Source organism: Phacochoerus africanus, chromosome 7, assembly GCF_016906955.1.
Source record: "Phacochoerus africanus isolate WHEZ1 chromosome 7, ROS_Pafr_v1, whole genome shotgun sequence".
Taxonomy (NCBI): Eukaryota; Metazoa; Chordata; class Mammalia; order Artiodactyla; family Suidae; genus Phacochoerus; species Phacochoerus africanus.
The window spans coordinates 42,297,324-42,324,317 of record NC_062550.1 but is presented as its reverse complement, the minus strand read 5'-3'; the positions used below and the strand labels follow the sequence as shown (position 1 = coordinate 42,324,317).

The following is a 26,994-nucleotide window of genomic DNA, read 5'->3' as shown; positions in this document are numbered from 1 at the left end:
GCACTGCTTTTGTGGCGTCCCATAGATTTTGAGAGGTTGTGTCTTCTTTATCGTTTGTTTCAAGATATTTTTAAATTTCCTTCTTGATTTCCTCATTGACCCATTGGTTTTTTAGTAGCATGTTGTTTGGTCTCCATGTAGTAGGTTTGTTCTCATTTCTTTTCGTGTGGTTGATTTCTAGTTTCATGGCATTGTGGTCAGAGAAGATACTTGAAATAATTTTTATGCTTCTAAGCTTGTTGAGGTTAGCTTTGTGTCCCAATATGTGGGTTGATTCTTGAGAATGTTCCATGCACACTTGAGAAGAATGTGTATTCTGATTTTTTTGGATGTAGTGTCCTGAAGATGTCAATTAGGTCTAACTTTTCTATTGTTTCCTTTAGGATCTCTGTTGCTTTATTGGTTTTCTGTCTAGAGGATCTGTCCATTGACGTGAGTGGGGTGTTAAAGTCTCCTACTATGATTGTATTCCCATCAATTTCTCCCTTTATGTCTGTTAATATTTGTGGTATGTATCTGGGTGCTCCTGTATTTGGGGCATATATGTTGACGATAGTAACATCCTCTCCTTGGATGGATCCCCTAAACATTCAGTAGTGTCCTTCTTTGTCCTTCTTTATGTCTTTTGTTTTAAAGTCACTTTTGTCTGATGTGAGTATTGCAACTCCTGCTTTCCTGTCATGTCCATTGGCAGGAAATATCTTTTCCCACCCGCTCACTTTCAATCTATATGTGTCCTTTGTCCTAAGGTGAGTTTCCTGTAGGCAGCAGATTGAAGGTTTTTCCTTTTTTATCCAATTCCTGTGGACAGGCAGAGCATGCTCTGGCGTTTCTGGGCTGTGGAGCTCTTCCAGAGGGTGGGTGGTTTTGGGCAGCTGCTCCATGGAGTGCAGAGCCTCCTGAGTGCAGGAGTGGCTAGCTGGGCTGCTGGGAGACAAGGGAGCACTTCCCCAGGTCATCTGGTACTGGAAGGTCTGCCCCGCTATGGAGGCAGACTTCCTGTGTCTGGGCAGAGCTTGCTCTGGTATTTCTGGGCTGCGGAGCTCTTCCAGGGGTTGGGCGGTGCTGGGCAGCTGTTCTACGGGAGTGTAGCATCCTCCCAAGGGTAGGAGCGGCTAGCCGGGCTTCTGGGAGCGAAAGGAACACTTCTTCAGGGTAGAGAGAACTGGCACAACTGCCCTGTGATAGAGGTAGACTTCCTGTGGCCAGGCAGGTCTTGCGCTAGCGCTTCTGGGCTGCAGAGCTCTTCCAGGGGGCAGGCAGTGCTGGGCAGCTGCTCCACAGGAGTGCAGCATGTCCCGAGGGTGGGAGTGGCTAGCAGGGCTGCTGGGAGATAAAGGAGCACTTCCCTAGAGCAGCCAGAACTGGCAGGACCACCCCCAATTGAGGCAGACTTCCCTTGGCCAGGCAGAACTTGCTCTGGCGTTTCTGGGCCCTAGAGCTCTTCCAGGGGGCTGGTGGTGCTGGGTGCTGCTCTGCAGGGGTGTAGCCCCTCCAGAGGGTGCACAGGCCAGGGCAGGGAAAGCCTCTGGGGTGGTCGGCTTCCTGCGAGTGGTGAGGCCAGCCCTCCGGGATGGCAGGTGGCCTCAGGTCAGGTGCGCATGATGGGTAGGGGGAGGGGGGGATGCACTGGGAAGCACTGCTCTCTGCTAGATGGCAGGGAAGTGTGCTCGCTGGCGTGCAAGGAGTATTCTGGGCTGCCTGCCCCTCCTCCTCCTCTCCCCTCCCCAACAGGAGGCACCTTGTGTCTCCTGTGGTTCCAGCTCTTCTCCCAGGTTCCCTCTGTTGCGGCTTTCCAATCCCCAGCCCTATGTTAGCATATTGCTCCCTCCACCCACAACGCACCTCTTGCTAGTCTCCTAGGCTGTCTCTACACTGCCAACCTGACCAACAGGTTTCCTAGTCCCCCAGGTTGTCTCTGCACCACCAACCCTAGCCTGCTCCCAGGGACTAATCTCCAGAGCTGAGGTCTTGGTGCCCAGCTCCCACCTGAGCATCTCGGTTTTTGGTGATTGTGCCGGTAGTTCAGATGATCTGTTTGACTCTCACTCTGCTTTTCAGCTCTTAGACCTACTGCTGCACTCTTCTCGGCATCTGGAGATCCCTCAGACTCAGTTGATCTTTCCCTCGATTAGGTGACTTTCCAGGGTGTGGGTTCCCTTTCTCCTTCACAGTTCCCTTTTGGGAGCACCCGTTGGTCCCGACTCCCCTTCTCTCACTCTTCTCTTTTCTCTTGTTTTACCCAGTTATGTCATGAGATTCTTGCCATTATTGGAGGTTTAAGTTCTTCTGCCAGCGTTTAGTTGCTGTTCTGTGTGAGTCGTTTAACATGCAGATGTTTTTTTTGCCATGTTTGTGGGAGGGGGCGAGCACATCCCCCTATTCTTCGCCATCTTGCCTTCCTCTCGCTGATGGAATTCTTAAAGGAAACTACTGGCATATAAGGAAAATATCCAATATCTGAAATGTTTAATTCTTTAAGTCTACTGTAACTAAAATGACAATCTAGAATATTAGAAAAAGGACTATCTTGCTACATGTAAAAAATTTTAAATCACTTTAAGTTTTTTTTATACTGCTACCTTTTTTCTATATGACAGAACATCTTTTTGAATTAAAAACAGACATTAACTTTAGATAATAGGTAAGAATTTAGAAGTTTTAATAATTAAACAGATGTTAGTTACATTTACTGATTTAGTTACATTTAGATGTTTAGTTACTTTGTTGCTATATCTGAGAATTTCACTTTTATTTAAATGACAATTAAAATATTCTTAGAAGAACAGAAATTAGGTACAGTGGACTACATGCTGCCAGCTGAGGTGCTATCCCTTCTGGATTCCAATTTGGATATGCTGTCAATAAAATGCAATAGTTAAGAGCTGAATTTAGTTTCAAGGAGAGGAAGTAATTGAATCAATACTGAAATATTTTGGTACGTACATTGAAGTTTATCAAGGTCTTTATTTTCTAAAATAGAAAAAAATAAAATTAAAATCATTCACTTGCTTTTCTGGCTTTTTAAATAACATAATCAACTTAGGAAACTTAGCTTAATTTTTTAATTTAAGAAAATTAAATCTTTCTCAGCCAATCCCAAATTTGCTCAAAAATCTGTATGATGCCCCCTTCCGCAATGTCACGTCAACAAATATTTCTAGAATATCTCTCATACTGAAGGCACAAGTGTCTGAAATAGACAAAACTATGTATAGCAGTTAACTTTATTTTTGGCACTCTGCCATACACCTTTAAAGTCTCCCACCCCACACCCCCAAAATAATAATTCTTTCATATTGTGCCTGGGTACCAGGATTCTGCAGTTTGTTAAGAATTTAGTTCATTTATATTTATTCATTTACTTATTTTTGAGTGTCTACTATGTATCAAACATGAATCTAGGCTTTGGATATAATGGTTATCAGGAAAAAATAAAGTTATTTTCCTTACAGAAGAGTAAGAGGAGAAAATCTGTCGTTAATTTTAAAATTGAATAAATAAAAGTGAATAAAAAGTATCATTTCAAGGAGTGATTATTATGAAGAAAAAAAAGGTCAAATGATAGAAAATAATGAGGAATTTAGCTCTGATAATAGCTAAAATTTATGAGAACCTATGTTATTTGAGTCCCAAATCACTCTGTATAGTTTATTATACTTAATTCTCTTCTTAATCTCCTGAGTTAAGCCATCTGATTCCAGGCCTATACATTTAACCATTATGCTATATCTCCTGCCCCTCAAAAAGAAAGTAAAAAAGATAAAATTTGGCTTTCTATAGAAATTTATCAGTAAAAGTTAAAAGTCATAGGATTTAAATAAGCAGAATACATCAGATACAGCAGAGATTAAAATGTAAGAGAATGTCATTAAAACTTGGATCAAACAAAAATTTGCAAATTCCTTCCTCCAAACCTGATATCACATAACACTTAAGGAAATTAACTCAGTAATTAAACATCTACAAACACACACACCAGAACGAAATTACAGAAAATTGCTCCCAAACATTCAGAAAATAAATAATAAATAATTTTGGTTACATAAATTGCAACCAAAATATTAACAGAAGTAATGTTCCCAAATTTCAGTTTCTATTATGAGGCTACTACAACCTTGAAGTCAAAATCATATGAGGAGAAAGGAAGAAGGAAAATTACAGGCCAATCATTATTCTGAAATTAAGTGTAAAAATTATAAGTAAAATGTTAAGAAGAATCTAGCCATCTATGAAACTTTATGACAAAATTGGATTTATCACAGGAGTGAAAAAATAGTTTAAAATTGGATTACTGAGCTATCACTTAACTCCCAATACCTATATGAAAATATAAATCTCACTGGTTAAATTGTGTTCATTAAATATATAAATACAGCTTTTTTATGTCAAAAGTAGTTCAAAAAAAGTTTAAAAAATAAGAGAAACAATACATTCATTCTGGTTTTTACTGCCCTTAGTTCAGTTTGTATCTCTGCAAATTAATTTTCCAGTTTTTTTGGCTCCTCCTTATATTTTCTAGTTCCTTTCTGAGGGTGTCTGCATTACTGTTCATACCTTCTCTTAAATCCTTCAGTATTTTCACTATTTCTCTTTTGAACTCCAGGTCTGTCAGACTGCAGAGATCTGTTTCATTGTTGACTGCTTTAGGTGAGTTCTCCTGTTGGTTTAACTGGGGGTGGTTTCTCAGCTTCTTCATCTTGCTTGTTTTCTTTTTCCTGGTGGAGTTGTACTCTCCATGGCCAGGCAGTGTTTGCCTTGGCACTGCTGTGGAATGTTTCCTGAGGGCTGGCATTGTTGGTCAGTCTTCTTTGAGGCAGCATGGCTTTTCCAGTGGGTGGGCAGGGCTGATAGGGTCTCTCTGAAGCAAAGGAGGACTTCCTGAGGGCAGACAGGACTGGGAGGTCTGCACCATGATGGAAGCAGATTTCGTTCAGCGGGGCAGAGCTTGCTCTGGTGTTTTTGGGCTATGGAGCTCTTTCAGGGGGCTGGTGGTGCTGGGCAGCTGTTCTGCGGAAGTGCAGCACCCCCCAGGGCTGGAGCAGCTAGCTGGGCCACTGAGAACCCAAGAGGCTCTTCCCCAGGGCAGCCCGACTTGGAAGGACTGCCTGAGAATGTAGGCAGTTTTTTCACGGCCCGGCCAAGCTTGTTCTAGCTTTTCTAGGCTGCAGGCCTTTTCCCAGGGGCTGGTGGTGTTTGGTGTTGCTCTGCGGTGGTGTAGCCCCTCCAGAGGGCAAGTAGGTCAGGGCAAGGAAAGCCCCTGTGGTGGTAGGCTTCTGGCATGGCAGGCCCTCTGGGATGGCAGGCAGCCCCAGGTCCAGCATGTGCAAGCATGAGGGGTAGGGGGAGGAGGGATGCACTGGGAAGCACAGCTTTCTGATAGTTGGCAGGCCAGTGAGCTCGCTTTGGCATGGAGTGTATTCTTGGTGGCCCACCCCTTCTTCTCTCCCCTTCCCAACACTGGCACCTTCTCTCCTGCAGATCCAGCTCTTCTCCCAGGTTCCCTTTGATGTGGCTTTCCACTTCCCCGCCCTTAGCGTATTGCTCCCCACCCCCCGCAACGCTCTGCTTTCTAGTCTCCCAGGCAGTCTCTGCCCCTTCAAACCTGACAGACTGGTTCCTAGACCCCCCAAGAAGTCTCTGCCCTGCCCTCCCTAGCCCCTTCCGGGGGACTAACCTCCAGAACCAAGGTCTCAGTGCCCAGCCCCCACCCAAGCATCTCAATTTTTGGTGACTGTGCCAGTAGTTCAGATGATCTGTTTGGTTCTCGCTCTGCTTTTCAGAACTCCGACTTACTGCTGCACTCTTCTCTGCACTTGGAGATTCCTCTGATTCAGTTGATCTTTCCCTCGATTAGGTGACTTTCCAGGGTGTGGGATCCCTTTCTCCTCCACAGTTTCCTTTCGGCAGCGCCCGTCCAGCTCGGATTCACCTTCTCTCACTCTCCTCTTTTCTCTTGTTTTACCCAGTTATGTGACGAGATTCTTGCCATTATTGGAGTTTAGGTTCTTCTGCCAGTGATTGGTTGCTGTTCTGTGTGAGTTGTTTAGTCTGTAGATGTGTTTTTTGTTGTTGTTGTGTTTGTGGGAGAGGGCAAGCGTGTCCGCCTACTCTTCTGCCATCTTGCCTCCATCACAAGTAATTTTTTAAAAGTTTCAAAATATTATCCCCATGACAGTTTCCAAAAAGACAAAATAAAGGAAAAAACATCCTTTGATATAGCTTACAGCATTAAGCCATTAAAAGAAAAAAATGGGATCATTTCAAGAGATGCAGACCAAAAAAATTCTGGTAAAATTAAACATTCATTCAAGATAAAGCTCACAGAAAAATAAGGAAAAGAGAAAACTTCCATAACCTGCCAATGAGGAGTTATTAAAAAAGCAGATATGTATAATGTTGAAACTTTGTCTTTAGAGTCAGGAATAAGACAAGGATGCTACTACTATAGCTCATGTTCAGCATTGCACTAGAGAATTCACTGACTATTAATATTAGTAAAATAAAGGAAAGAAAATGCAAATAAGAAAAATATGTCAGCCAGTAGTTACTTTGAGTGTAAGCAGCAAATGGGATCAGTTATGCCTTGCTCTTTCCTGTCCTTTAGCCTGAGAGGGAAAATAATCAGTGAAGAAAGGAGGGATCATTTGGATTTAAATATGATTATTTATGACAAATCACCATAGAGCAGCCAATCAAACTTTGTCTATAAAATTCTCTATAAAATTTAAATGTCAAATTTTAAAATATAATGAATTTTTGGAAACTCTACTTTCCAAATAAAATGCCATGATTATTTTGTTTCCTTTTTGCTTACGGCAGAGTTTCTTTGTGCAAATTTCTCCTTCTTCACACATAGAGCAGGATGATCCGTTAGCATAAGGATGCATATTTGGATAATTTCCCCTGTAAAAAATAAACAGCAATTAGCCAAATAGCTATTATTTCCTCTAAAATTGTGCATGCATTAATGCAAGTTGTTTTGGTCCTTAATCATAAATATTGAAAAGGAAACATAACAACAACTTAGGTCCCAATTTTATGCTTATTTCTATTTCTTCCTCTTTTTTACAAAATAAAATTAAACTATTAATTATTAAGTTATTCTTTATAGGATGTCTCTAATCCTAGTGGCAGTTGGAGAATATTCTCTAGAACACAAATTAGATGTGAACCAATGCGTGTGATAGCCACAGTTTTTGTTGTAAATACTACAATTATCTCTTGATTTTGTAAATGGAATGAGGACATTTAAATTACAAATGGAAACATATGTTTTTGGTTTAATTTATATGTACAATACCCTAGTTATTACCTAGCTCTATTTGGTGATATACCAAAAATAATTGGCAGCTCTTATGCCTGATTTTCAATAATACAGGCTGATATATGTCAACAAACCTCTTTTTTCCCCATCTCTCTATCTATGGAAGACTTAAAAGAGTGCTGTTTACCTATAGTACACAAAGAAAAACATTAATAACATGAGTTATATTCCAGTAAATAATATCCAACTATTTATTCATTCATCTGTTGATGGATATTTGGGTTGTTCTAGTTTTGGGGTATTACTAATAAAGTTACTATGCACTTCTGAGCATTCATAAATGTCTTTATATGGACATACATTTCTTGGATACATACCTGGCAGTGGAATGAATAGATCATATGGTAGGTGCATATTTAATTTTTTACGAAACTGCCATAATGCTTTTACCAGGTGGTTGTAACACTATATTCCCACCAGCAGTGTGTGAGAATGGCTAATCTTTAGACATTCTTATTGTTACATGGTATATTCATTATGGCTTTAATTGTATTTCCCTAATGATTCATGATTTTGAGTGTTTTTTTCATGTGCTTACTTGCCATTTTGTTAATCTTTTGTCCATTTTTCTGAGTTTAAATTTTTCTGAGTATTGAATTTTGAGAGTTCTTCCTATATTCTTGGTATAAGGTCTTTATTTGATATATGTTTTGCAAAGACTTTCCGCTAGTCTGTGGCTTGTCTTTTCATTTACTTACCAGTATCTTTGAATAGCAGTCATTTTTAGTTTTAATGAAATCCAGTTTATCAACTTGTTCTTTTATGGATCATGCTTTTGGTGTGGCAGCTAAAAAATCTTTGACTAGCTGAAGGTCACAAGTTTTCATCTATGTTTTCTTTAAGAAGTATTTTATTTTTAGGTTTACATTTAGATCTGTGATCCACTTTGAGTTAATTTTTATAGGTTGTATGTTGTATAGATCCAAGTTAATTTTTGTTTTTTGTATGTGTATGATAAATAGTTTTAGCACCACTTATTGAAAAATCTTTTTTTCCACTGAATTGCCTTTGTGCATTTGTGAAAAATCAGTTGAATGTATGTGGTCAACCATATGTGGGTTTATTTCTGGACTATGTATTCTATTCCACTTATTTATGTCTCGCTTTATATCAATATCACCCTGGCATGATTATTCTAGTTTAATAATTCTTAAAACAATCATGTTAGGCAGTTAAAATTTGTTTTTTTTTCAAAGTTGTTTGGACTATTCTAAGTCCTTTGCATTTCCTTATGAATTTTATTATATGTATTGTCAATTACTACAATAAAAGCCTGATGGAGTTTTTATTGGGATTGTGTTGGGTCAATTCAGTGAAAATTACATCTTAACAATGTTGAGTTTTTTAACCCTTTAACAAGATATATCACTCTAATTATTTGTGTCTTTTTAAATTTCTCTCATGACTATTATGTAGTTTCAGTGTATTGATCTTTCATGTCTTCTGCATGATTTATTCCTAGATAATTTATATTTTTTTGGTGCTGTTATAAATGTTATTGTTATTTTAATCAATTTATGATTGTTCATTGCTGGTATATGGACATGTAATTAAGTTTTTATATTGAACTTGTATCCTGAAAAATTGCTAAATTTACTTATTAGTTCTAGGACAGTTTTCATAGATTCCATTGGGTTTTCTATATAGACCTACAGACCAGCAATCAATAGAGTATGATTCATAGGTCATATCTGGCCTGTGGTCTAATTTTGTGCAGTCTGTGAACAGAGAATTAAAAAAAAAAAGACACTTTAAGGGGTTATTTAAAACAAAAACAAAGATGAATATTTAGCAGAATGTGTCATGCAAAGCCTAATATATATTTACTGTCTAATACTTTAGAGAAAAAGTATAGTGAAATATAGTTTATGATACTTTGCAGAAAAATTTTTTACTACTGGTATCATGTTATGTACACGCTTTTCATATATATACTTTATTAGGTTTAAGGAGTTTGCTTGTCGAGTTCCCTCTTGGTGCAGCAGGTTAAGTCTGGCATTGTCACTGCAGGCACTTGGGTCACTACTATGGCATAAGCTCAATTCCTGGCCTAGGAACTTCTACATACCACGGGTGCAGCCAAAAAAATGTTTGACTTTTTCTCACTCTATTGAGATGATCATATAATATTTATTTTTAGATTGATTAATATGGTTAGTAATATTGGTTTTAGAATGTTAAACCAGTTCTAAATTACTCTTTATTGGAGGATGGGATTAAGATGGCAGAAGAGAAGGACTGGAGCTCAATTTCTCTCCTAAAAACAACAAAATTCACAGCTAAAGTCTGAGCAATCATCAACCAAATGGACCGGGAACCTTAAAAAAGATACCCTACACCAGAAGACAAAGAGGAGGCCACATCAAGAGCCATTCTAGTCAATGTCAAGAAGTATTTCCTGATGGATTTTATTTGCATTTTCCAAATGACATATGATGTGGGGTTTTTTTGTTTGCTTTTGTGTTTGTTTGTTTTATTGTCCATACCCATAGCATGTGGAAGTTTTTGGGCCAAGGAGTGTACCTGTCCACAGTAGGAGTCCAAACTGTTGCAGTGACAATACCATATCCTTAACCTCTTCACTACAAAGGAATTCCCAAGCATTTTTATGCACTTATTGGACATTTCTACATCTCTTTTAGAAAAACTATTTATTTAAACATTTTGACAAATTTTTAAATAGATTATTTACCATTTTATTATTGAGTTTTGAGAGGTTCATATATTGAATACAATACCCTTATCAGATATATGATATTCAAATATTTTCTCCCATTTTGTAGATTGTCTTTTTACTTCCTAGATGTCATTCTTTAAAAATAAAAACTTTAATTTTCATAAAGTCTAAAAAAATTTTTTTAAAAATTACTCTGTTGACAGAACTGTATATTTATTCTTTGGCTATGTTTTTTAATTTTCTGCATTTTTAAATTCTTGTTTGTTAACGAGTGGGATTATTAACTGATTTAATCTCTTCCTTTGTACAGATCTATTGGGATTAGAATTCCAGAATTTCACTTTTAGAGACTCTCATTAGGCTTTTGTTATATACCAATTAGATATGTAATTGCCAGCAGGGCAGTCAAACACTTATGGTATTTTTTCTTAGAAGAATGTGCTTTCACCATCATCTCAATCATTTATTCATTCCAGCTTTATTATATTATATTATATTATATTATAGAAGCATCTGCCAACCTGTTTTGTGTTCCAGTATTTAGATATTTCTATGGCAATTTATCTTATATTATCTATTTTTTACTTAACAAATGATCTCCATCATTCTCAATCTTAAATGACAGGCATAATTTTTCACACATTCTCCTACCACTTTTATTTCATATATTTCTTTTTTTTTCTTTTTGGCTTTGTAGTGCCACACCCACAGCATATGTAGGTTCCCAGGCTAGGGGTCAAATCGGAGCTACAGCTGCTGGCCTACCTCACAGCCACAGAAATGCAGGATCTGAGCTGTGTCTGCAACCTTCACTACAGCTCATGAGAATGGCCGGATCCTTAACCCACTGAGTGAGGCCAGGGATCAAACCCGAAACCTCATGGTTCCTAGTCGGATTTGTTTCTACTGTGCCATAACGGGAACTCCTCATCTATTTATTTTGATTAGCATTATACATATCCATTTATCAAAAATATGCTTGTCTCTAATGTATAAGATTTTATTTTTGGAAACAATCCTTAACATACATATTTCAATTTAAAATATTTTTAATAGCAAAATAACTTACGCAGGCCCATAGTCACATACAAATATTGCAGTGTCAGGTCCCCCAAGGTTAGGACAGATTGCAACTGCACAACCAATTTTATATGAATTGGCCCAAACTACCTATAAGGAAAGGAATTTTAAAATGAAATATGCAAAACAACCCTATACAAAAAAATGCATTATAGGAACAGGTATAATTTTTATCATGCTATAAAAAAAGAATAAACCTAAATATTTATTGATTATTTTTTCTTAATTTCTAATATTTAGTTTAAAACATTATTTTGTTAAGGCTACATTCATGAGGACTACCTAAATAGTTTTTCCTCACTGATCATTCTCATAAATCAAAAGGAGACTCTAATATGTAGCCAAAATCATAATTTCTTCTAGATGATTTATGAGATATATTTTTATTTTCTCCATGGGTATGTCATACAGGAGCACTAAAACCAGGTTGTAGGAGTTCCCTTTATGGCTCAGCAGGTTAAGAACCCAACTAGTACCCATGAGGATGCTGGTTCTTTCCCTGGCCTCACTCAGTGGGTTAAGGATCCACAAGCTGCAGCTCAGATCTTGGGCTGTTGTGGCTGTGGCATAGGCCTGCATCTGAAGCTCGGATTTGACTCCTAGCCTGGGTATTCCATATGCCATGGGTGTGGTCATAAAAAGAGAAAAAACAAAACAAAACAAAAACAGATTATAAATGAAAACAATAATTAACTTTTATTTATTTTTCGCAGAAAAATTCTCCTAAATTTATGCTAACATTTTAAATTTTGTGATCTTAACTATATTCTTACCTTTGTCAAATCCCAAGAGATAGATAGGGATGGAAATGAGGAACATACTGAGTTTATTGCAAATAAAAAAAAAAATGCTTACCATAGGGATTGTTTATCTTTATTTTTGTTTACTTGCAAAAAATAGTAAAGTTATTCAAAAGGAAGCAGACTCTTATGGAAAATTAGCAATTGGGAGAGAGATGAAGAAGTTAAGAACAGAACTATTCCTTTGTAACAGTGATAGACTGGAATTTTTCTCTATTTCCCAATGAACAAAGGGAAAAATACTGATTTACTCCATTTGAAAAACAAAATAATCCAAAGAAAATTGATTTTAACAACAAATGAATTTTCTGAACTTGTGTATTTTGCAATTCAATTAAGAAAACATACCAACATATTTTATAAACCAATGTATTTGTCATTATTTCCCAGGGCTGGGTGTGGCTGGAATCAACAGTTATGCAAAATATATTTTAATGGCTCTTTGGTTGCCTGAGAGGCAACAAAATACAATAAAAAGCACAGTGAATCAAGAATAGATGAGTTTTGCTTCTAACCACGTATGTGGCTTTGGAGAGTGACAGATCAATTCTGGCTAGATTCCCACCTAATAAAATGAGATTAAACTAAATCCTTGAAAGCTTCTTTTCCTTTGAATGTTTTAGAATTTATAAACTATTAATTTATTAGTAGTTACAAGTACTATATTGTAAGCATATGTATTCTCAAGTACATATATTCTCAATCATGTTTAAAATTTTGATTTATAAATAATTGATTACACCATGAAATTTTATTTGCTTAATATATTTAAATTGTGATTCTTTTTTGGCTTTGAGAATGGTAAAAATAAATACTATGTTTAGGTTTGAATGTACTGCTTTCATTAAAGGGACTAGATGTAACATTAATATGAACATTGCCTGTAACTTCTACATGACTATCTGCAAACAGTAAATGCAAGAACTTTTTAGGTCATTTTGTTTAGAAACTTAAGCAAGATAAAGTTGTTAAACCAAAAGAAAGAATGCACCTTAATTACCTAAGCGTATGTATAAATTAGACGAGGAGTGAGCTCTTGCTTCTGATGTGGCATACTAAGGGAGAAGGGGTGTTTTGGAACAGGTTCCTGCTTCCTTGCAACAAAAGAGGAGACAAAGATTATATAAAGGCTGCGACTCAGCCTCGACACCATATTAGGGATATAGTAGTTCACTCCTTATTTGCCAGTTCCTTTTCTGAGGTTTCAGTTAGCTACAGTCAACTGAAATCCAAAAATATTAAATGGAAAATCCCAGAAGTAAACAATTTATGTTTTAAATTGTGTGCCTTTCTGAGTGGTATTATGAAATCTCACAGTGTGCCACTCCATCCCACCTAGGATCCCCAGCCACTGATATCATCTGCTCCTGCCATCCAGCCACTGACATAGTCATGGCTCATTGATCCAGAATCACCTGAGGCAGTGATCCTCCTTCAGTGGTCGCCTAACTGCTACATCACAGGGCCTATGTTTATTCGCCTCCCTACATGATAGGCATTTTATCATTTCACATCATCACAAGAAGAAGAAAGACGAGTTCCGTATAATAAGATATTTTGAGACAGGGTGAGGGGGAAGACTATATTCAGGTAATGTTTATTAAACTTTAAATATTTTTTCTATTTTATTAATAGGTACTGCTATTAATTTTTACTGTGCCTAATTTATAAATTAAGCTTCATCATAGGTATATATGTATAGGAAAAAAAATAGTATATATAGGGTTTGCTACTATCTGAAGTTTTAGGCATTCACTATATCCCTTGTATATAGGGGGGACTACTGTACTGAATTCTGCTTATTATCAGATGCTTGACATTTGATTCTATTCTGTCAATTTTGCCAGCAGAGACCAAACCAAATGTCTATTCTGAAAATTATCTGCAAACTTACAGCATTCTGTTAATGGACAAAGAATGATTAGAAGGGGAGCATGGAAAATGTTAATTTCTTTGTTCAGTACACCTCTGATAAAAAACGATTTGCTTTAGGACATTACATGTTAATTCAGCTTGTGCAGATGAATAAGTTTAGAGAATAAAGTCAGCTCTTTCTGTTGCTTAAATGAACTTCCCTAAGAGCTCAGTGCCATGTCTAGGATTAGTTTAGTGAAAAAGTGACTTCCACATTTCACCAAACCTCCTACCCCAAACAACAAGTAGAATTGGAAAAAATGATAGGAAATAGTGTTTTTCAAGATACTGGACATCAGACAACAATGGATCATGCCCCCTGAGAGTTGGAGAGAAAAGGTGCTAGCTATGCAATTGTCTCAGCTTTTTGTACTGAGAGTTTCCAGGCTGTGGTTAGGTATGGGATGGCACAGAAACCAGGAGAAGCTTGAATTCGCAGAGTTGAGAGACAGAGCAGAGAGTCCGGGGAAAGCAAGGAGACAGAAGTTTATAAAGCATAATACTGGAGAGGTGAAAATCTCATAGTGATGCAACTGTGGAGGTCTGTAGAAGCTCCTCATTATCAGTGCAGCAGAGCACTAATCAGAGCATGCATGCAAAAAAACTACCCAAGGCCTCGGAAAGAAACACCTATAAAACCTAGAGGAAAGAATACACAGGGCCAGGAATAGGAACAGTAGGCCTGTTCCCACTAGCCAGACTGGAAAATTTAATAATTTCTGGGGCATTGGGTAGACTGTGCAGAAGAATATAACATACTGGTGAGAGAATTAGCCCTAGACTAAACACTGCTTTAATTCCATCTAACATATTTTAAAAGCAGGAACCAAAATGGTCAAACGAATTCCAGATAACCATATCCCAGAAGGCAGTTAAGAATATTTATAGGTATATAAAGAAATCCAGTATCCAGCAGGGCAAGGATTTACAAAGTTGGGAATATAATAAAATTTACCCAATATGATTGGAAGAAGGAAAATTTAACCAATAATGAAAAAGAAAATTAAATCACTGTGGGAAAACTTCAAGTGGACTTCTGCATGGGTAACTGGGCTCTGGAAAGAGAGAGACAAATATTTTCAAGAAACAATGGCTAACTATTTTTCCAAATTTCTTTTCTTTTTCTTTTCCTTTACTTTCCTCTTCTTTATTTTTTTTTTCTTTTTAATTTTATTTACAGCTGCACCTGTTGGCATATGGAAGTTCCTGGGCTAGGGGTTGAATGGAAGCTGTAGCTGCCAGAGGCCTATGCCACAGCCACAGCAACACTAGATCCTTAACCCACTGAGTGAGGCCAGGTATCAAACTGAATCCTCATGGACACTATGTTGGGTTCTTAATCCACTGAGGCACAATGGGGACACCCATTTTTCCAAAACTGACTTAAGCTATAGACCTACAGTTCCAGAAGCTCAGTGAACTGCAGCACAAAAAACATGAATAAACTGCAGTACATTGTTATGAAATTGCTCAAGACCTGCAATACAGGAAAAAATTTAAAGGCAGTCAGAGAAAAAAGACTCATTACATATAGAAGAATAAATTAAAGGATTGCATTAGATTTCTTGTTGTTGCACTATTGTGCAAGCAAAATGAGAATGAAGTAAGATTTTTAAAGTCAAAAAAAACCTCCTCAATACACGGAGTTCTATTCTTGGTCAAAACATTTTCCAAATGAAGGTAAGTTTTCCAGATACTCAAAAGAAATTCTAAAGAGAATGCTAAAAAATTGTCTTATAATTGAAATAAGAACTAATCAGTAAAATATCAAATATTTACCTGTGTATAATGGCCACAAACTTTGGAACATGATAGACTATTAAAATCATAAAATTGACTTTCGTTATACCAGGCTTCAACTGCACATCTTGGTGTAAAGATGCGTAATGGCCCTAACCAGGTATTTTCTCCAATGTACTGAAAAGTTGGATGGCATTGAAGTGACTTTGGTAAACAGGGGTTGTGTCCAAATAAGCACTTGTTCGCCCATGCTTTAGCAGTCTTCGCTAAAGCTTCATCCCAACTCTGAAAGATAAAAATAATTTAAGTTGAATTGTGCATACTTGTCCAGATTGAAGTTATTCTAAGGATTGTAATCAATTAAATTTTATTTAAATCAATTATTTTAATAATATATAGCTTTTATGTGGTATTTATTATGTGCATAGTTATTTCTTTTTAGTTCAGCTTCAGAAGCAGTTACTTAGTACTCACTATGCAGCAGTTCATTTTTATATTTTTAGTACCTAGCAGATGGACTGGTACTGTAGAGATACTCAACAAATACATTGGAATGTGATTTATATATGTCAGAGTCCACAGTCTATTAATTCAGAAGGTTATGCAAATATATGATTAGTGAAGGATAAGAACCTGTTTATAATTAAAAAGGGAAAAAGCTTCTTAGCACACTAAGAATAGAATTTTGTTAATTCGATTAAGAGCATCTACAAAAGAAAACCAAAGCCTTACAATAAACATTAATAGATAATGGTAAAATAGTGAAAGCTTCCCCCTAAGATTGAGAATAGAAACAAAATGTCTCATTAATTCTGCTTAAAATTGTTTTGGAGGTTAGATAGTATAATAAGATGTGAGGTATAAATATATAAGATAGAATATATAATATGTATAATGATTGGAATCTCTCATTATTCACTGACATTACTGGGTTCACAGAAAATTCAAATGGATACCCAAACAAAACTATAAGAAATAGGTGAAATTATCCAAGTTGTCTTGATTGGAATCTCTCCTTATTCACTGACATTACTGAGTTCATAAAAAATTCAAATGAATACCCAAACAAAACTATAAGAAATAGGTGAAATTACCAAAGTTGTCTTGATTCCAGGAATAGATAAAAAACTATTTCCATATACACTCTAGAAACCAATGGCTTCAAAAATATCAAATATATATCATTAAATCTAATAAATGATATAAAAACTATCTCTATACTGAAAACTACAAAACATCACTAAGAGAAATTTTAGAAGACAAATAAATAATGAGGTATTAAATGTTCATAGCCTGGAAAATTCCATTTTGTAAAAAAAAATTGGTCTTGATTTTAATACATTTCTAATGAAAATCTACATAGGTTTTTCAGGGGGGTGAAAATTGATTATAAACTTTATATGGAAAGTCAAAGAACCAACACTAGCTAAGACAAACTTTATAAAAGTTAAACAGATCTATTCAACCATATATTAAGGTACCATAAAGCTACAGTAAGATATTGCACTATTGGAAGGAGGATAGACAAATAGCCTGATGGAACAAAACAGCGTCCAGAAGCAACTTTTGACAAAAGTGACAATATCTTCATATGAGGTATTATTGGCAAGGTGATTTAAAAAGTATTTTCATTTTAAACTAATTGTAGATTCATAAGAGGTTACCAAAATAGTACCCAGAGGTCCTGTGTAAATACCTTACAGTTTCTCTATTGGTAATGTTTTATGTAAATATAGCACAGTGCCAAAATCAAGAAATTGACATTGGTACAATCAACAGACTTTAAGATTTCAATAGTTTTGCATGCATTCATTTATATGTATGTGTGTGTATGTATGTAGTTTCATGCAATTTTACCATATTAAATTAAAGTAACACCCCCACAATTAAGATACATAACTCTTCCATTGCTTAATGATCCCTCATGTTAACCCTTTAATATTCCTCCACCCTATTCCTAATTCCTGGCAATCACTAGTATGTTTTCCATCTCTATAATTTTGTCATCTCAAAAATGTTATAAAATAGAACCCTGCAGTATGTAACCATTTTGAGGTTGGCTTTTTTCACTCAGCATAATTCCCTTGAGATCCATCCACATTGTTTCATGTGTCAGTCATTTATTCTTCTTTATTACTAAGTAGTATTCCATGGCATGAGGAACCACAATTCATTTAATCTTCACCTTTTGATGGAAATGTAGACATTTGGACTATCACAAGTAAAGCTGCTATGAACATGTGTGAGCAGGTTTTTGTGTAACAATAAATTTTCCTCTTTAGGAGTTCCCACTGTGGCTCAACAGTAACGAACCTGACGAGTATCCATGAGTATGTGGGTTCAATCCATAGCCTCCCTCAGTGTGTTAAGGATCTGCTGTTGCTGTGAGCTGTGGTTTAGGTCACAGAAGAGGCTCGGATCTGTCATCGCTGCTGCTTTGCACCTTCATTAATTTCTCCTCCTCATTGTTTTCTTCCTTCTGTATGTTTTTTTTATTTTCTTTTCTTGTTCTTTAGGTGAAACTTAGATTATCCATTTAAGAGTTTTCCTTTTTTCTAATGTGACCATTTAGTGCTGTACATTTCTTCTCAGCACTGCCTTAGCCACATTGCATTGGCGTGTATGTGTGTATGTATATGTGTATATATATATATATATGAAATATATATATTAGTATTTATATATATATATAGATATATTTGTCTGTATTTAAATTTTCTTGAGACTTCTTCTTTGACTCTTGGCTTATTTAGAAGTGTGTTTAATCTCTAAATGTTTACAAATTTTTTTTATTATCCTCGTGCTATATATTTCTGGATTGATTTCATTGCGTGTTCTGAGAATATACTGCATATAATTTCAATTCTTCTGAATTTGTTGAGTTTTTAATTATGGTTCAGGATAATATGGTCAATCTTTGTTAATGTTTCATAAGCACTTGATAAGAATGTGTATTCTCTAGTTGTTGAGTGGAGTGTTCTCTAAATGTCGATTAAATTCTAGTTCATTAATGGTATTGTTCTTCTTTGTCCTTGCTGATTTTGTCTGATTGTTGAAAGAGAGTGTTGAAATCTCCAAATGTAATTGAGGACTTTTGTATTTCCTTTTTCAGTTAGTTCAGCTTTCCTTCCTGTATGTTAAAAGTCTGTTGTTTGAAACATACACATTTTTATAACAATTTATTTGTGAGGGATTGATCATTTTATCATTATTTAAGGTCATTTTCTGTCTCCAGTAATTTCTTTGCTCTGAAATCTACTTTATCTGAATTAATAAGGCCACTTCTACTTTCTTTTGATTAATGTTTTCACGACATGTCTTTCTCCACCCTTTTATTTTCAACATTCCTGTATCATATTTGAAGTGAATTTCTTGGTTATAGCACATTATTAGTTCATGTTTGTTTGTTTTCAATCCACTCAACCCATCTGTTTTTTAATTTATGATTTTAGACTATTTATAATTAATATCCTTATTGAGAGTTCAAGCATAAATCTATCATTTTATTGTTTATTTTTTATTTGATCCACCTTTCATTTCTGTTTTACTTTTCCTGACTTCCTGTGAATTACTTGAGCATTATTTAGAACTCCATTTTATCTATAGTGTGTTTAAGTAGGTATCTTTAAATAGATGTTTTAGTTGTTGCTATAGTTGTATATAATATATACAACTTATCACAAACTACTGGTGTTAGGCTTTACCTGATTGAATGAAGTGTAGAACTATTACTTCCATTTAGGTCCTTTCACTCATTCCACCACTAATATCATTGACTTAAATATTTCTTCTATATTAAGAACCATATCAGGCAATGTTATAAGTTTTGCTTTAATTGTCAAATATAATTTAGAAAACATAAGAACAATCTGTTATATTTACTCATGGTTTTACTCTTTGTCTTGTGTTTTCTTCACTCTTGATTTGCAGGAGTCCTTGTTTTACCATTGTCTTACTATTTGAAGATGTTTCTTTAGCTACTCTTTTAGAATAGGTCTGATTATGACAAATCATCTTAGCTTTCTTGAATTTGAGGATGTTCTAATTTTATCTTCATTCCTAAAGTATATTTTCTCTGTGTGGTATTATTGACTTTTTTTTTTTTTTTTTGACATTGAAACTGAATTTGAAAAAGTTGCAGAATTCCCACTGTGGCTCAGCAGGTTATAAACCTGACTAGTATCCATGAGGATGTGGGTTCAATCCCTGGCCTCACTCACTGAGTTAAGGATCTGGCATTGCCATGAGCTGTGGCATAGGCTGGCAGCTGCAGCTTTGATTCTACCCCTAGTCTTGGAATTTCCATATGCCACAGGTGCAGCCCTAAAAAGCAAAACAAACAAACAAACAAAAAAAACAGGAAATGTTGTGCCACTTCCTTGGTATCCATATATTTGGATGAGAAATTTGACAAATTGAAATTCTCCTATTGGTAATATAATGTTTCTTTCCAAATGCTTCTAAGCTTTTTCTTTGTTCTAGGGTCTCTGGTTGATTATGATGTATTGTGGCATGAATTTCTTTGGGCTTATCATATTTAGCCTTTACTCAGAATTATTATGTTTTTACCCAAATTTTGGAAGTTCTCAGCCACTATTTCTTAGAATATTTTTTCTACTCCTCTCCATCTTTCTCCATCCTACTGGGACTTTAATGACATGAATATTAGATATTTTATTACTGTCTCTTAGATCCTTGATGTTATGTTCATTTTTTTTCCCCAGTCCATTTTCTCTCTGTTGTGCAGATTGGGTAATTCCTACTGTTCTCTTTTTAAATTCACTATTTTTTTCCTTTGCCAAATTCATTTGGCTACTCAGCACATCCACTTAGTTTTTAGTTTTGGTCATTCTATTTTTCATTTGTAAAATTTCCATTTGAATCTATAACTTCCATTTCCTTCCTGAGAATTTTTTTCACTTATTTTAAGCATTTTTTGTAATCAATCCTTGCAGCATTTTTGTGACTACTTTAATTTAAAATCCTTATCAGATGATCCTAACGTCTGTGTCATTTGGGTGTTGGCATCTATTGTCTTCTCTCATTCACACTGAAATGTTCCTGGTTCTTAGTGTATGTGGGTTTGTTTATTGTATCCTTGACATTTTGAATTTTATAGTATGAGAGTCTATATCCTAGTCAATCCTCTTATTTTAGCAGGTCCTCACTGACACTACTCCAATGAGGAAGTTCTATACATCACGAGTTGGTGGGCAAAAGTCAGGGCTTCCCACTCATTCTTATTAACCCTGCTGTGGGGAGGGTTATCTTGTTATCACTAGAAGGAGATAGACATCCAGGCTTCCCCTTTGCTTCTGCTGATGGCATCCCACGTGGAGAAAATGAGGTACCTTGTTATCACTAGGTGGGAATGAAAGTCTAAACTCCCTACTTGATCTCTGCTGACACCTCAGTAGAGGAAAGGGTATCTATTGCCTTGGGATGAAGCTGGAAGTCCTGATTCCCCACATGGCCTCCACTGGTACCACTGAGGGGTTGTTGTGAGGGCCCCCTCATTACTGCTGGGTGGTACTGAAAGTCTAGGCTCCATGCTTGGCCTTCTCTGACATTACCCTGGCTGGAAGGGGGTGGCAAACTCATTACTGTCTGGTGGGGCTGGAACTCTCCCCGTTCAGCGTCTTCTGACACAACACTGGTGGAGAGGAGGTAGGAAGGGTCAAGTGTCAAGTTACTATCATTCATAGTCTAAGCCTTCCACTTGGCCTTTGCTGAAAAACATAAGAGGGTTGTCGTTTTTTTCCCCTTGTTTGTCCAGAGTAGGATGGTTATTGTTGAAAAAAACCAACAACAACAACAACAACAACAACAAAAAAATTGCCCTAGAAGGCTGCCCCTTTCCGTGTTCTCTGACAAGACTGCAGATTTTTCTTGAGGCTTTTGTTTTCTTCATCCATTGGCATTTCTGGATTTTAGACTTCTTTAGTTCCTAGTCCAGGAAATACATGAGTTAAAAAGAAAATCCAGGGAACTCACCTTGTGTCATTCTTTGAATTTTGGAGTCTTTAGTGGAACTGTCTGCTTTCTTTTCTCCAACTTTAAGTCTTCTTATATTTGTTTTATATAGAATATCCAAGGTTTATAGCTATACTTAATGGGAGGAATAAGGCAAATGAATCTGCTTCATCTTATTGGGAAAGTGATTTTTTTTTTGTCTTTTTGTCTTTTTGTTGTTATTGTTGTTGTTGTTATTTCTTGGGCCGCTCCCGCGGCATATGGAGGTTCCCAGGCTAGGGGTCGAATCGGAGCTGTAGCCACCAGCCTACGCCAGAGCCACAGCAACGTGGGATCCGAGCTGCGTCTGCAACCTACACCACAGCTCGTGGCAACGCCGGATCGTTAACCCACTGAGCAAGGGCAGGGACCGAACCCGCGACCTCATGGTTCCTAGTCGGATTCGTTAACCACTGCGCCACGACGGAACTCCCCCGGAAAGTGATTTTTTAAAAAGTTGTTTTCTCATTATATTTCCCATTCCTATCTTTATGACTCCAAAAGAAGGCATTCCCAATAGGTACATAGCCTCCCTTAGTTCCTTGACTCAAGAAATTTGGCAGAAACTTAAATAAAAATAAAAGCTGCTACCATAATAAATTCTGCTACCACAATTATAGCCTTGAGCCTACAGAAAGCTCTCAGGGGAATGGTAGGCCATTGGACTAGGAAGGTCGGATATCTAATATGGTTCTCCCAGGCTTCATCAAAATTTCTGTGGCATAGGACTACCATGGAGACCAAATGTTTTCAGACCTGGAAGGCAAATGTCAGTGGCATCTCACTGGTGACTAGTTTGAAAGGATAATTATGATTATTGACTTGATTCCTAAAGATGTTTTCTTTATCTTTTGGAGTAAAGACTCCAGGTTTTTTTGTTTTTTGCATTTTTTTGTGTGTGTGTATGTGTGTGTGTGTATGTGTAATAATGGAGGAAGATGAGTCCTAAAATGTTAAAGTAACATTTTTAACTCCCTTGTTAATGTAAGGACTAAAAATTACAATGATGTTGATTTAATGGAAATAAATACATGTCATTACATTTCTATTTTAGGATGTAGATTTAAATCCATACCATTAATGTCATTGGTTAATTTCCTGTATTTTTTTCACATTTTAACCACTAATTTTCCTTCAAACTGCAAACATTTTTGTATCAAAAATTTTGTTTTCAGTATCCAAGAGCGACTTCAGCAGTTTCCAGAGAATCGTTCATAATTTACCCTTTTGAAAAATGAAGAGACTGAGTGATGAGTTTTCGTATACCACCCTCCACCAAAAATTATATGAGCCTGAAACAGGTAAAATACCACAAAGACAAAATTTCCAATTTTTTTCTCACAGTTACTGTAAGACAGATATAATTCCAGAACTAAACCAAGAAATCAACAATAGTAAAAAAAATTTTCAAGCCACTTTTTTTCACTTCATATAATATTAGCTATAGCTTTTATGCAATTCATTTCTTTTTCAAGATATCTCTGCTTATCTATAGACTCTAGAAAACTTTACCTCCCTGTAAGTCTAGGAGAATCCTAGTCTTTTGCCTATATCATTGGGAGATTTCTCTGCTTTAAAAGGAAAAATTATTATCTTAAATCTAGAATATATTTTATTTAATTAATTAATTTGTTTATATGTCTTTTTAGGGCCGCATCTGCAGCATATGGAGGTTCCCAGGCTAGGGGTTGAATCAGAGTTGTAGCTGCTGGCTTACACTACAGCCACAGCAATGCCAGATCAGAGTTACACCACAGCTCACAGCAACCCACTGAGGGAAGCCAGGGATCGAACCCACATCCTCATGGATGCTAGTCAGATTTGTTTCATGAGCCACAGTGGGAACTCCTAGTATATATTTTAAAAGAAAAAATATTAATTAAGTGTAGTTCTAAAATAGAGTAGCTTGTACCATGTCATCACCTATCCAAAGTATGGTACAAAATAAAATTATTCTTTCATTCTAATTAAGACATAGTCTTACTATCCAAATGGAAGACACTATGGCTTTGAAAGAGTAAGAATTAACATCTGATGGCTAGGAATTATATTTATTCAAAGCATGTATTTCAAGCCAGTTCAAACATGCATAATATGTACAAATTATAATTCCCTAGACATATATATAAAAACATATATTTGCATTTTAGAATTCTCAAGGACTCTATAATTATAGATCATTTGTTTTGATTGGACAATGTAATTAAAAATTTTTTCTAGAAAATAATTTAATGACCTCTTAGATTTGGCAGTGCTTTCACCTAAAACAATTGCTATTAAGTCTCTGGCCCTAAGTGAATATTTTTATTAAGCAATATTCTGCTCTAACCTGTAAATGGAAGAATTCGACCTTTAAAATTTTTTTTAAATGAATCTTTTTAAAAAGCCCAATCACCTGTCTTATGCCTAGTAACTAATAATTCCAGTACAGTCTAGAAGCTCTTCTAATCATAAGTCTTCATATTATGAATCACATCTATATTAACAAGCTCCTCAGGGCAAGGAGGAAGAAAAAAAAGCCTACTAAGGAATTCTTCAAAATATAAACACAAAGATATTTATAATAGTTTTATCTGATAGAGAATTCCCACACTGTTTTTTAAGGCTATGATCCAATAATCAAGATGATTCTGCCTGTGCTGTGGAAAGAAATATTATATTGTGCATAGAGCTGAGGGTAGGAGGATGTTGGGATGTGTCAGTAAGCTACCAAAGAATTTATGCTATACACAGAAAAGATAAAAAGAATGATGTTCAGCAATAAAATTTAGTATAGTAGTTGCTATTCAAAAATTCCTCAAAGGACTATACGAAATGATGCAAATAACAAAAATAGTACTTTAAAAATGGATTTGTTTAGATATAATTGATATAGAAAAACCACATGTTAGATGTGTACAATTTGATGAGTTGGGGCACATTCAAACACTCATAATACCATGACCACAATCAACCTAACAGACATAATCAACACCTCCCAGTGGTTCCTTCTATCCCTTTGTGCTTTCTTTGTTTTTATGGTAAGAACACTTAACAAATAAGATACACCTTCTTCACACATTTTGAAGTGCACCATACTGTATTGTTTACAGTAGTCACTAACCATGCTATATGGTAGATCTCTAGAATTATTCATCTAAAATAACTGAAATTTTATACCCTTTGAATAACAGTTCCCCAATTTTTCCACCTCCCAGCCCCTGGCAACCACTATTAACATTCTCTACTTCCATGAGTTTGACTATTTTAGAAACCTCTAATAAGTAGAATCATGCAGTATTTGTCCTTCGGTGACTGCCACATTTCAGTTAGCATAATGTTCTGCAATTCTTCCATGTTGTCACAAATGGCAAGATTTCCTTATTTTTTAAGGGTGAATAATATTCCATTGTATGTATCCAATCATCTGTAGATGGACTCCTGAGTTGTTTTTTTATCTTGGATATTGTGAATAGTGCTGCAACAAACATGGAAGTGCAGCAGATATCTCTTCCAAGAGCCTGATTTTTCAGTTTTTTTTTTTTTGGATAGATACCAAGAAGCAGGATTTCTGGATCATATGGTAGTTCTAGGCTTTAATTTCTTGAGAACCTTCCTACTGTTTTCCATAGCTTCAGCACAGTTTTACATTTCTACTAACAGTGTACCGTTATTCCAATTTCTCCACAACCTCACCAAAAGTTACCCAAAAAGTTACTATAGTTACTTCCAGCATAACAAACATTTGCAATTAAGAAGAGAACTCTGAATATAAAAGTCATTACATCAACAAAAAATGGGACTAAGAAGACAGCAAAAGAATATGAAGCCTCCTACTTTAGAATAGCAAGAGGATGAGTAGACACCCTCTTATTCTTCACATTACTAAAACAATTATTGGAGTTCCCATTGTGGCTCAGTGGTTAATGAACTCAACTACTACCCATGAGGATGTGGGTTCTATATCTGGCTCTGCTCAGTGGGTTAAGGATCCTGTGTTCCCATGAGCTGTGGTATAGGTCGCAGACCCGGCTTGAATCCTGCCTTGCCTTGGCTGTGGTGTAGGCTGGCAGCTACAGCTCCAATTCGACCCCTAGCCTGGGAACTTCCATGCCACCAGTGCGGTCCTAAAATAAATAAATAAATAAGTAAATAAATAAAGCAATTATCCAATGAATGATTTTGGGAGTTCTTGTTGCCTGTCAATGAGCTAGCTGAGGTTGGGGACATCCCTTTGTCACAGCCAGAAAGGCTGAATCCTAACTCATTTTTCTCTACAACCTATGTAAGTATGAACTTAAAATTTGTTTTGTTAAGCCACTTAGATTTCAGGGTTTGTTTCACACCAGAGCCAAGGGAAGCCTCTTATAAAACATTACTGGAAGTGAGGTGCAGCCATAATAAAAATCTAAACTCATACCACTGAGACCTAAGTAGGAAGCATCCCTGTTCTGGGTCCCATCTTTATAAGAAACCACTTATTACACACACACACACACACACAGAGTCTTCATTATAAAACAAAAGATTCTTGTAAAGATTTCAGAATTGCTCTGAACCAGTGATTGCTGTGTGGTTCCCATTCTTCCACTTTCTGAATGTAAGTATTTTTTTATAGCTGTTTTGTCTCTGTGCTACCATTGCCTATTGTTTATATGGAGGACAGACAGTCACTAAACCAAGAGTATCCATGACGACCACCCCTTCCTTTGTGCCCTCAAACCTGCACAAAAGGGAGCTAAGTCCAGGCAAGGAATAGCTTCCAGTTATCCATTCGCATCCATCCACTCCTTCACGACCTTGGAAGAGACAGCTCAGCCAGATGTGATTTTTAGCCGCATGCTGAAAAGCACCCGACTGAATTCACATGAATGAAGCCACGAAACTTATCGCTCAGATACCTTAGAATGAATCAGAGAAATAAGGTCCTAGCCCGAGTTCCTCCTCACCATGTGTTTCATGTTGGCTGCGGTGGGCCAGACTTTACCACGCATTTCATTGTGAGCTTTGACGGCCTGGTCTATAAATGTCGGATCTGTGATGGAGGGGACTTTGGGAGACGACTTACTGGCTACCAGGCAGAGACCTAATGTCCAAAAACAACTCAATTTCTTCTTCAGAATCATGGCGGGACGCGAGAATGCCCTGAATGTACGGACCAGTAACGGCCAGGTCAATCAAGCTTTCCGAGCTCCTGCGGACCACGCTGTTCCACTGGCTCCAGTTTCCTGCACCTGCTCGAGCCCAGCACGGGGGATGCGTGGGAGGTTGGGCTCCAAGCAGCCAGGCTGACAGGGTGCGGAATTAGCCCAGCGCACAGCCCTGGGTTGCAGGAGAAAGTCTTGAGTCTCTTAACTGTCCAAGGTGCTTTCAGTGGATCCAATCTGAAATTACTGCAGAGGGAATCTGGATTGTATTCCGGGTTGCAGCATTCAGGGAGCACAAGTATGTAAAAGAGCAACACG

The 26,994-nt window shown here is 36.6% G+C and overlaps 1 protein-coding gene across 1 annotated transcript; it reads right to left on the bottom strand.

Annotated features, from left to right (window-relative positions):
* Positions 1-2,766: 2,766 nt before the first annotated feature.
* Positions 2,767-26,655, bottom strand: GLIPR1L1 (GLIPR1 like 1). The gene is made up of 6 exons (XM_047786197.1): positions 26,479-26,655; positions 15,578-15,823; positions 11,074-11,174; positions 6,818-6,906; positions 2,947-2,973; positions 2,767-2,858 (listed from the first exon to the last, which is right to left on the bottom strand). Exons 1-6 carry the CDS (start codon positions 26,653-26,655, stop codon positions 2,767-2,769), a joined length of 732 nt encoding a protein of 243 aa, XP_047642153.1.
* Between the last annotated feature and the right edge of the window lie 339 nt (positions 26,656-26,994).